Here is a 12,063-nt window from a genome sequence, read left to right as displayed (position 1 = left end):
CTGAATACTTAGGACCATGTGTTATTTCAGTTTTTCTTTTTTAATAAATCTGCATAAATGTCAACAATTCTGTGTTTTTCTGTCAATATGGGGTGCTGTGTGTACATTAATGAGGAAAAAAAATTAACTTAAATGATTTTAGCAAATGGCTGCAATATAACAAAGAGTGAAAAATTTAAGGGGGTCTGAATACTTTCCGTACCCACTGTATATATATATATATATCTTTATTTGTTAACACTGCTACTAGCGTTCGCATCTGGTTAAATGATTACACTAAAACTCTAAGGTTTATGTATTTAAACTTATTACACAATTCTCGAATACGTGATTCTGATAGGTCAGTCGCAACATAACACCGAATATCACACCGCTCATCCGGTTATTTTGTGCCAGCGCATCTTTCACATTTCTTATATCACACTGCTGTGATCTCTCTAGTTTCATTCAAACACAACTGCTATCATCTTGTGCCTGTATTTACTGTAAAATGAAACCAGAAGACTTCAGTATTAATAGTAGGCTTACTGTAACGTTATTATAGAAGTGTTTGTCTTGTTGACAGAATGATTGTTTTGTACACTGTAATGGATTTAAGATAATAAACAGGTAAGACTTTAAAACGCTTTCTTCTCACCTAAAGTTTTATTATGTCCTCGTCTTTATTTTTGTGCTGAAAAGTTGTCTAGTTAGTGATACATTATGCCTTCAATGTCTGTCTTGTCTGAAATGCGTCTAGGCTCAAAGCCATTTGTGAAGCTTGCGTTTAAAGAGCTAATAAAATATTTTAACTCAAATCAATATTCTGATTATTTACTTATGTGGTAAATAGCTTCGCATCGGGGTCCTGATCATCCTGTCGGAGTTTATTCTGCGATAACAACCGGCTGGATGTACATTATCGCTTACTTAAAAATGACACATTTAAACTTACAAATCTAGATTCAAACTTCAAATTCAAACTACTACTACTACTACTACTACTACTACTACTACTACTACTACTACTACTACTACTACTACTACTACTACTACTACTACTACTACTACTACTACTACTACTACTACTACTACTACTACTACTACTACTACTACTACTACTACTACTACTACTACTACTACTACTACTACTACTACTAATAATAATAAGAAGAAGAATAATACATTTTTTTTTTTTTTTACTTGTGCAGGCCAGTGAGATTGATCTGATCCTCCTGTCATAGAATTGAATGTAAGATGAAGTCTTCAGATACAATTAATGCTTCCTTAGCTGAAGGTAATACATCACTGACCCTTTCGAATGCCTCAGAACACAGGCCGATTCACAGCGACAGCTACACCCCCACCTGCGCACGCTAGCACAAGCTCTTCAGCCATGACATCCTTTTGATTCTGCAGCTATTAGAGACAATCTGTGTGCCCAGGCATCTCATTATCCATCATCTTCATGAAGCCAGTCTATTTTCATCCCTTATTGGAACTGCCGAAACATATAATACAGCATTGCACACTGCACACCATATGCCACCCTCTCTAACTCGTTCATTTCTTAGATTCTCTCTTTTTTGTCTCTACCTTTCTTACTCTGACATCTTTCTTCCCCTCTCTTCCCAGCATATGTTCATCCCTGAGAGCACGCAGCACATTTATGAAATGAAGAGAGACACCGAAGTAAGGCTAACACAAGTCAACGATAGCCTGAAGGTGAAATGTATTCACAGGTTAAAAAAGTGGGACATTGCTCGACAAACTTTCATTTCATTTCACTGAACAGGACAAATATTAATTCCTAGGATATTTCTACTGTGATGTAGTGAGTAGTAGTAAAAAACATTCCTTTATCAACATCCGCCACTGATTATGAAACAATAAATCGTGTTCAATGAATCATGAGCATTAGTGCACAAAAATGTAAACAAGAAGTAAAAGAAATGTTGCTTTGAATCAGTGTTGTACCTGGACAGGGGACGAAACAGGGCTGCTGCAGTTCCTGCTCGCTTTCCTTTCTCACCCGGTCTCCACATTTCTCGTCCTCTACCGTTTTCGAAGGGAAGGAGTTGTCCGGCCAGTCTGACCAGTGCACCACACACGTCAGGTTCCTCTCCCTCTTGCCCTCTCCACATTCTGCCCCCTGCACAAAACCACACGGCTGACTCATTAATCTGGACGAGCTGTGAGCAGTGAGGCAGAGGAGCTTATTACAGTGACACCTCTCTCTGGATGACTGACAGCTGGGATTGAAACATGCATTTCTCATGAATGTGAGTATTTGACCTGATCACACAGCTGAGCTTTCAACTATCACAGCAAAAAATTTTATCAGTATTTTTGTCCTATTTGCCAATAAAAATATCTAAACATCCTAAAATAAAAAAACACACACAATATTGCATAAGATATTTGTTTTCAGAGACCTTTTGTAATTATATCTATTTTTTTGTTAAATTAAAATTAAAATTAATAATTTAACATTTTTAAAGATGCTTTTGTTTAGTTGCAAGTATAAATCTAACAAACTTCTGTGATAGTTAACCCAAAAATTAAAATTCTGTCATCATTTACTCAGCCTCAAGTTGTTCCAAACCTTTAAGTTTCTTTCTTCTGTTCAACACAAAAGAAGATATTTTGAAGAATGTTGGTAACCAAACAGTTGATGGTAGACTATGCCTTCAACAGTATTTCTATACTATATTAGTTAATAGCTACCATCAACTGTTTGGATAAGAACATTCTTGAAAATAAAGGGTGAGTAAATGACAATTTTCATTTTTGGGTGAACTATCCCTTTAATGCCTTAAATTCTTGTCATAAACAAATTTTGCCTAAAGCTAAAGTTTGCTAAAGTCTAAAATACATTATCTTAATCAGCTCAGCCAATGGTACGAGTTTGGGGTGTGGCTACTGTGGCAGGCTGAGCCAGAGGGTGTTTAGCTGGTGTGGGACCACAGCTGACACGTGATATTGAAAAGAAATTCAGATTCGGTTACAGAAGTGCAGTGTTTGGGTTTCAATTGAGACAATGAACCTGCACGGTTTCTTCTCCACAGGTAAGCTAAACCTACATTTTTGTCACACATTGGGTCTTAACTGTCAAGCCCCAGATAAAATAATAAGATATTGTAAGAATAATAATCATTATAAGGGCATGATGAGTCAAGTGGAAGGGGCATTTGCAAATAGGTGACACTATTAGTGCAGAAACTGTATACTTCACCTTTAATTAATTATATAACAAATAATTAAAATACTGATATATATATATATATATATATACACTTTTTGCAGTTTTCACTTTTTCTTCACTCTTCCATGAAGTTCATGGACTGTTTAACCTCAATATCACATTTCTTCCTGTTGTTATTGCATGTGTTACAAATTTTCTTTTTCAATTAAACATCATTTGCCTTGCAAATGTTAACTATGAAAATTGCATCTTTTCAGATTTTTGGTTTAGCATGTCTCTAGAATTGTATGTAATAACACAAGCTACAACTAAAAGTACCGATGTCGGTACCAGTCGGTACTAACATTTTTATAATGTGACGATACCAATATTTCCAGCCATTGTGTTCTCGTGCTCAACAGATATGTCTGTGATTGGCTACAATGACCATCGCTTCACACTCTTCACCGAGCGCTTACACAGATATATGCTCATAGATGGATCCGCTGATAGACGTGGCTGACTCACACATATCACAGAATTGTGTTAATGTTTATGAATAGAAAAGTGTCCAACACACCAAGCACCAAAGAAAGCACAAATATATGTTAAAAGTGTGCAACGTTTCTTTTGTTCATATTATGAGGAGGACAGCTTTTGATCTGGCCAAGCATGACTCCAGGGATGTGTGCAAAACCCCAAGACATACAATTAAAATCCTTTGCAGATACAAAGGAGAGAGGAGAGAAAAGCAGAAGAGAGGAGATGAAAATCTGAACTCTGCCACTGTTCTCCTCTAATGATAAGACTGTGGATCGCAGCATAATTTTAATCAGCAGTTACCTCACGTCTCAATGACACAAAGTCCCTCTCTCCCACACACAAACTCGGCATGTGTGCAATTTCTACAAAATTCAATTAAAGAACTCAAGTGTTGTGCCAGTAACAGACAGGTATGCCGGGCGGCTGGTCTCAACACCACTTGGTCATATGAAACATGGATTGAATGCCCTCAGGTTAGGTGATGTGCAATAACCAGTAACTGCAGAATACATGCAGATCCAATTATTTTTGCCCAGAATCTACCTCCACTGTGCAGGGAGACCAATCGCTCAGAAGCCACGTGTAGCAGGGGCTGATGGGACAGGGTTTGGTCAGGGAAAGCTGAGAGGCGCACGGGCGTCCCTCTTCATGAGCTTGCTGAAGCATGCTGCGAGAGCGAATCATAACACCTGCAACAGAGATGTACGTGAAGAGACATCTGTGAATGCACTGTATGAAAATATGGCAAACAGCAGATAATGGGCTAAAAATACATCAAGCCTGCATTAGAGTCTCTAGCAGCTTGGGACAATGATGTGGATTCATGTATTATTCACACGTATAGTTGCAATATTTATAAACTGTACAATTCAGGAATAGACAGAAACAGTCATCTGAGATGGCTCAAGATCATCTTACACCAGTATGAATTTCATGTTGATCCAGGCCAGTTTAGGCATGTTTAAAACTATGATCATCTAAACTTATTAAATTATTATTATATTTATTATAAAAAATAAATTATTTAATATTTATTTCATAAAATAAATATACCTTTTTAGTGTATTTGATAGATGTCAGTGCATATCAAGGAGACCGTGCCAGTAATGAACCAATTTAAATGAACCATTTACACTGATTCTGAGCTGTAAGACCTAAAAAGGATTTCTTATCCAGTGGCTCTCTGTGGTGGACAACAAGCTGCTGCTGCATAAAACACTTTCACAAAAGAATGAGATTAAACACAATTAAAAAACTAAGACATGGTGGAAATAAAAAACTAAACAAAAAAAAAAACAAATGACTCCTCCTGTGATGTATATATGCCCACTGTTAGACATTGTTAATGAACAAGTTAAGTAAACTAATGAGAAAGGTTTTTCTACAAGTCCACGGGCCCAAAATTGTCCATATGTGAAGAAACACCAGTAAACAAAAATGAGAGTTACACAAAGATTTTGAGTGATTCATGACTTTAATTTCTTTCTGTTTCTCACACACATCTATCATATGACAGAAGACTTGGTAATCTACACAGCGCACAATGATACTTATTTGCTCTTTTCGGAGCTTGACAGCACTTGGTCTTCATTCACTTTCAATGTATGGAAAAGAGCAGCTTGGACATTTTGCAAAACGTCTTCTTTTGTGTTCCACAGAAGAACGAATGACATGAGGGTGAGTAAATGATGAACAATTTTACACAGCAGGGACATATAGAAGTTCACTGCATATAGCAGGTCTAGGCCTGCCTAACCACACAGAGTTAACAACGTCCTAAATTAACATGGAAACTAACAGCACTGAAGTTTAGGCCAAGCTTTTCAGAAGAATACAGTTTTGGGGCTATCACTCCATTCACCCAAATACTGAAGAGAGCCAATGAGGGGCTATTACTGTAAAAGGCTTCAATGAAAGAATCATTTTCTGGATATGGAGCAATACTGTAGGGAGTTAATGGACAGTCATGGCTGATTTGCAGTACATGCAGTTGAAGGACATAATACAATCCCACAGTGCTTAATTCCCCCTCAGAGAACACTTGTACTGAGAGGGGCGGCAGGAAATGAAGGTTACCTCCTCACACACGCTCAAATCCACAACTTTGCCATCGCTGCGGATGCAATCTAAGAGTCGTGTCCTCAAGCCCTGGCCGCAGATGGCATGTTCGCTCAGCTGACAGGTGCTCCAGCCTGACCCGTAACCAAAGGATACAAAAGAACACACAAACGGGAAACGTCAGACTAGAGTGTCATTTAAATATCATATTCTGTGTCCTTGTCCAGAGCATTTCAATTCCTTTCAAATAGCTTTTCAATTAAATGCAACATCAAAAGTATGTCTCATCACAATACATTCATACAAGCCTGGATTGCATACTTCCATTAGATATTGTATGCATGCATGCTTTCTGGGCTAATAACGTCCATAATCAATAATGTTGTCTGATGCTATTCTAAGATGCAATTCTATGAAATTCTAAGATTTTCCGGTATTGCCATTCTGACTCAGTTCATACTTTAAATTATTTTACATATGTACACTATACCATTCAAAATTTTCTGGTCAGTAAGATTTTTTTTCTGTTTTTACTGTATTTTTCATCAAATGAATGCAGCCTTGGTAAGCATAAGAGACTTCTTTCAAAAACAACAACAACAACAAAAAAATCTTTCTGACCCCAAACTGAGTGTAATTTCTGAGTGTAGTTTTCACAGAAATATGCAAATTGTGATTAAGCTAATGCCTATGAAATAGCAAAGTAGAATAGAGAAAGATGCATTGTGATCTGAGGGCAGAAGTTAGACCGCCTTTACGATACTAATCTGGCCTTAAGTCAGTCAAATGGCTTTGAGGAGGAGTATCAGTATTGATATGATCAGCGATTTCATGGTCTTTGTGCAGTAAAGCTCTTATCATCTCATTCATATCTCCATGCCCATTTCCTTCATTAGGCTCTATCTGGAGAATTAGTATCTATCTGCTTTACAGGACGATACTTCACATGTGCTTCATTAGTATTGGTAGATATATTTTCTTAATATCTTTGAATTAATATCCTAATATATTTGCCGTCATCCAACACGCACTAAAACTCGAATAATTGGCTAATTACACTGTTAAAAGTAATGGTAACACTTTCTATGCAACACATGCTCATAATAAATTAAAAGCGCAATTTATACTTATTTATAAGCAAGTATTACTGTTCCCTAAATTTATGTGTAGCTTTTAATTGTTTTAGCTTTTAAAGGTTTTTAGTGTTTTATTATAAATTTAACTAGACAAATTAATATTTAACTTACACTACCATTGAATTTTTTTTTAGGTCAATAAGACCTTTTTTTAAAGACATTTATACTTTTATTCAGAAGGATGCAATATTTGTTTGATCAAAATGACACTTTTACATTGTTACAAAAGATTTATATTTCAAATAAATGCTGTTCTTTTGAACCTTCTATTCATCAAAAAACCCAGAAAAAATCTATTAACACTTTCCGTGAAAATATTAGGCAGCACAACTGTTGTCAACATTGATAATAATAAGAAATGCTTCTTAAGCATTAAATCAACATATTAGAATGATTTCTGAAGGATCATGTGACACTGAAGACTGGACTAATGATGCTAAAATTCAGCTTTGCCATCACAGGAATAAATTACATTATAAAATATATTAAAATTGAATTACAATTTCAATTTCAAAAAGTTATTTTACATTTTAAATATTTATGATTTTTGATAAATGCAGTCTTGGTGAGCAGACAAGACTTCTTTTAAAAACATTACATACCCTTACCAACCCCAAACTTTTGAACAGTAATGTAAATATTATTGGTCTTATTGCACACTTGGCTTAAGTGTCCAAAACTACACAAATACTTTCTGGGACCTCTGTACGCTGGTCCTTGCATCACAGTCCGCTCAGAATGTTGCTGAATTTTTAAATTGTGCCTTGAGGATATAGCAGCAGACAAAAAGGACATCTTACTATTGAACAGGTGCTCCATTGACTCCACTGGGACATCACACAGTCATTAGGGCATGGCAGGATGCAGGTCTGAGCTTGGAGAGGGATTTCTTCCTGGTCGCACAGGGTCTCATTCACACTGCTAACCAGATCCCCACTGCCACGCCTCACACACCTGTCACAGTGAAAGAACAGCGGAATGAGGATGTGGAGGACGAGGGTGGCAGAATGGAGTGGGTCGTGACCCCCAATAGAAGCATCTGTGATGGGGTTATTCTGTAAGAACGTGTCCTTGCTTACCGAATCTTGTGGCTTTGGACACCCTCACCACAGGCTGGCAGCTCGTCCACTGTGTTGATGGTGCAGACTGACCAGGGGTCTGTTACCCACTCGTACTGACCGCACTCACTTCGACAGGGCACAGCCTCATACACCTACACACAGAGACAGCAATAATGCATTGATTACAGCTAAATCCATTTAAAAAGAACCTTTGACTGAATGGTTCTTTGTGGAACCAAAAATGGTTCTTCTATGGCATCGCTTGAAGAACCTTTTGAAGCATCTTTATTTTTAAGAGTGTGTGAAAACACAGTGAACAAATGAGACTGTATGTTTATAGCTTCCTCCATAAGGGGATATACAGACCCTAACACGCGCTCTCAAAATATCCCATCTGGCCCTGCAGCTGCTAAAAGCCCCATCAGCGCTCTCCTCTTGTATCCTCTAGTCTCTCCTAGTCTCCTCTCCTCTCCTTTAATGAGTGTCATTGAATTTCCAATTACAATAATCAAACAAGTGTTAAGACGATGCTCAAGATGTGAGAAGTGAGTGAAAAGATGATGAATAAAATTGGCAATAAATCTACTGAAGCATTAAAAAAGGGTAATTTCATTAACATAGACAAATATCAAGCTCTAAAACATGACGATATCAAGAAATTAAATTGCCATGTTAAGAAACAATCATTAATTCAGCAGCACTCATCAACAGAAGCAAACAATTTTATTAAAAAGCCCTTAATAGGGGAAAGTCAGTTTTACAGCGCCTGAGTTTTTCTATGAGGCTACAATAAATATCCAACCTGCCGTCTGATTTTACTATGCAAAGGCAGAGTTTGGTTATGGCATATTAAGGAATGGTTCCCGTCTGTTCTTTAAATAGCACAAATATAGTATTCTATCCCCCTTCACAGCAACATTCACTGCCTAGCTCTCAAATGGATGTAATATTTTAAGAAAAATAAACCAGCTATGTTCCTCACAGGTCAGCTCCTGTAACCTTTTGGAGGATGTAGGTACTCTGGGCCAGATAATGAAGTCCCCTGATCCTTCTCAAATGTCAGTCGAAGGGCCAGAGATGACATGAAAAGTACTTCATACTAATTTAAATCTCAGTCAGTCCGTGATCAAAATACACTAGTGCTCCTCTTATTCAGAGGAGGGCTGGGGCCACGGAGGCCAGAGAGGCAGTGGGGTTAACAGATGCACAGGGAGAAACACAGAATGAGGCACTGACCTGAGCCTTTGAAGATGTCCGTATTAGCAGTGCATGACAGGCAAAGGAGAGAGAAGAGAAATTATATATATATATATATATATATATATATATATATTAGTTTTGAGCTTTAGCTTCTCCTGTGCAATAGCCTGTTGCTTTCTGGACTAAGTAACTCCCTTCAACAGATTACAAAAGTACAGAAGAAATTTAATGCAGATTTTCTGGCTTTGTGTGCGTGTGTAATTATGAAGGATGAAGATGAAGACAGTAATGACCACGGTAAGCTGCCAGATTGAAAATGTAATTAACTTTCTAAATTGCATAAATATTCAAAAGTCTAGAAAATAATTAGTGTTTTACACTAGAGGAAAGCTGACCAAAACTTTAAACTTAAAAGTTTTTGAACTTAAAAGTTATCATACTGTTTACAATTACGATAAATTAGTTTGTAGATGACTCTTAGTTTGATATTTTGCATCTAATGCAAAAACATTCATTTTTAAGTGTCCAAATGTTGTTTCAGGCCACTGTAAACATGAAATATACTTGTAAAATATTTATACTTTTATAAATATATAATAAATATATTACTTTTATAAATATATAATAAATATATTATATTTTCAAGAGTCTTCATATTAATATATATTTTGATATTCAATAATGAAAAACAGTTTAAATGAAAATATTTAAACATTCAATGATTTTTTAAAATATTTTATGGAATGTACTGACAGCATATGTAGGCTATTTGTAATATAATACTGCAAGATATTGTATTCTGCAAAGTTCTGATATCATATTATTCATACAGCATATTTTGACTAACAACAAGATACTTATAAAAGAGGACTATAATTGTTGTGCATAGTGGGTCAAAGCAGTACTAAAAGAGCACAAAGCAAACACTGAGGGCATCCACAGTGCATGTAATATATGCACACCTCCATTCAACACACAGAGCCTTAACATGAGAGCAGCATTTACACGAGCAGCAGAGACAGCAGTGGTAAGCCTAGCAGGCAACTCTCGACTCTATAAATCTCTTTAAGTGTCACAGCCTGACTGAAACTTTAAACAGATTGGGCCATTACTGTCTACTGGCCCCTGGAATCAGACAAAACAATCGGGGTACACTGAAACACAGGGAGATAAATGCTACCACGGTGATGGTTTCTAATACACTTAAGATGATGTTCTGATATTGAAACGCTGATACTAGGCAAAAACGGGAGACAAAATAAAAGGATGAGATTTCAGGAAGTACTGGTGGGCTAAAGGGCAGATCTATTGTGCTCACACTGAAGCTCCACAACAATGTTTTAGGACATCCCAGACTATATGTGATTTTATCTGACAGCTGCCAATAAAAGATCTGCGAAAACTTCAATGGAATGGGATATCTTTTTTGTTTTGTTTTACAAATGCACCAACATTTATTCACCTTAAAGTCCTTTTTTTCAAAGATTTTTGTAGAAGTGTGAGAGACTTGAGAGTAATGGCAGATGGCAGTGGTGGACAGAAACTAAGTAGTTTTACTTCGTTACTGTACTTAAGTACATTTTTCAAGTATCTGTACTTTACTGGAGTAGTTTTATTTTGAGTAACTTTTACTTTCACTTCACTACATTCCAAAGCATAAGATCGTACTTTTTACTTCACTACATTTCATAAAGCATTTTATTACTCCTTATAATATATCACATGCTCCGAGACGCAGAAGCTGTGTCTGATTCAAGAACGAACTGATTCTTTTCAATGATCCCGTTAAATTGGTTCACAAATTGCACCAAATGATTAATTCACGAATTGGAATGATCCGATTGCAGCTGTTCTCGAGTCGACAACTCACTGATTCAAATGAACCGTTTAGTGCGAGTCTCCAGTGAACTGAATTCACAAGTAAGAACCGGGAGATCTTGTGAGCGTGCGCGCATCTGATGCTGTTAAAAGTAAGTTACTAATGTTGAAATTTAGTACTAATTATTGTAACTGAAAATCAATCTGTACTTTTTACTTAAGTACATAAAAAATCAAGTACTTTTGTACTTTCACTCGAGTAAAATTGAAAACTGAGTACTTTTACTTTTACTGGAGTAATATTTTATTATACGAATCTGTACTTTTACTCAAGTACTTGATTTGTGTACTTCGTCCACCACTGGCAGATGGCAAGATTTTCAGTCCAGAGTAACTTAATTTCCTTCTGTTCCTTGCACAAAGGTATTACTTGAAAAAAGTAGCCTAAACCTACAATGACAAGAAGCAACGGTTAAATATGAGTTAAGTTGAATCAAATTGACTGTGAAAATCATTTAAACTGATTAAACGTATTACACTGACTTAAAAAATCATTTGTTGCCATGATTTTTTGATTATATTATAACCTGTAATGTCTCTGCCGTTCTCAAATTAAGAATTAACAACAATTTCTACAGACAGCCGAGAAAGAGCGAGAGCGTCTACCTCAGCAGCAACTAATCTCGCATTCTCACATCTGCAGCGCTTATTCTGATCTTTAACGTTAGGTCTTTCCTATTCTTGAAACAAAATTAATTCTTAAGGTTGGTTCAATATTACTCTTAATGAAAAACACACACACACAACATCAACAATGCTACAATGACAAAGTCGCTTATATTAAACATAAAACTTTTATGAACAGATAAGAACAAATAAGATCAGTGGCGTAGCGTCTGGCTATGCAGTGTATGCAGGTGCATATGGTCCCGGGCAGTTTGGGGGCAACGAGGGAACGAATAGAGCCCTGCACGGGACCGGCCCTTGTCCAACAGCTTTATGAGAATTCTCGGCCAGAGTCCGACTGGATATCGTGACTTTTCTCTCTCTCTCTCGTCCCCATTACACAGCTATTAAAATAGTT

At 36.6% G+C, this 12,063-nt stretch overlaps 1 protein-coding gene across 1 annotated transcript in view; it reads right to left on the bottom strand.

Annotated features, from left to right (window-relative positions):
* LOC107558036 (thrombospondin type-1 domain-containing protein 7B-like) overlaps positions 1-12,063 on the bottom strand; it is an 85,562-nt gene that overhangs the window by 5,909 nt on the left and 67,590 nt on the right. Inside the window, exons 9-13 of the mRNA XM_016241642.1 lie at positions 9,198-9,203; positions 7,980-8,113; positions 7,701-7,854; positions 4,250-4,435; positions 1,957-2,131 (exon numbers count right to left, since the gene is read on the bottom strand). Coding sequence (XP_016097128.1) covers positions 1,957-2,131; positions 4,250-4,435; positions 7,701-7,854; positions 7,980-8,113; positions 9,198-9,203 — 655 coding nt within the window. The remainder of the gene's footprint in view (positions 1-1,956; positions 2,132-4,249; positions 4,436-7,700; positions 7,855-7,979; positions 8,114-9,197; positions 9,204-12,063) is intronic.

This window comes from Sinocyclocheilus grahami, unplaced genomic scaffold (assembly GCF_001515645.1).
Source record: "Sinocyclocheilus grahami isolate Dianchi unplaced genomic scaffold, SAMN03320097.WGS_v1.1 scaffold630.1, whole genome shotgun sequence".
Taxonomy (NCBI): domain Eukaryota; kingdom Metazoa; phylum Chordata; class Actinopteri; order Cypriniformes; family Cyprinidae; genus Sinocyclocheilus; species Sinocyclocheilus grahami.
This window is presented reverse-complemented; position numbering and strand designations above follow the sequence as displayed.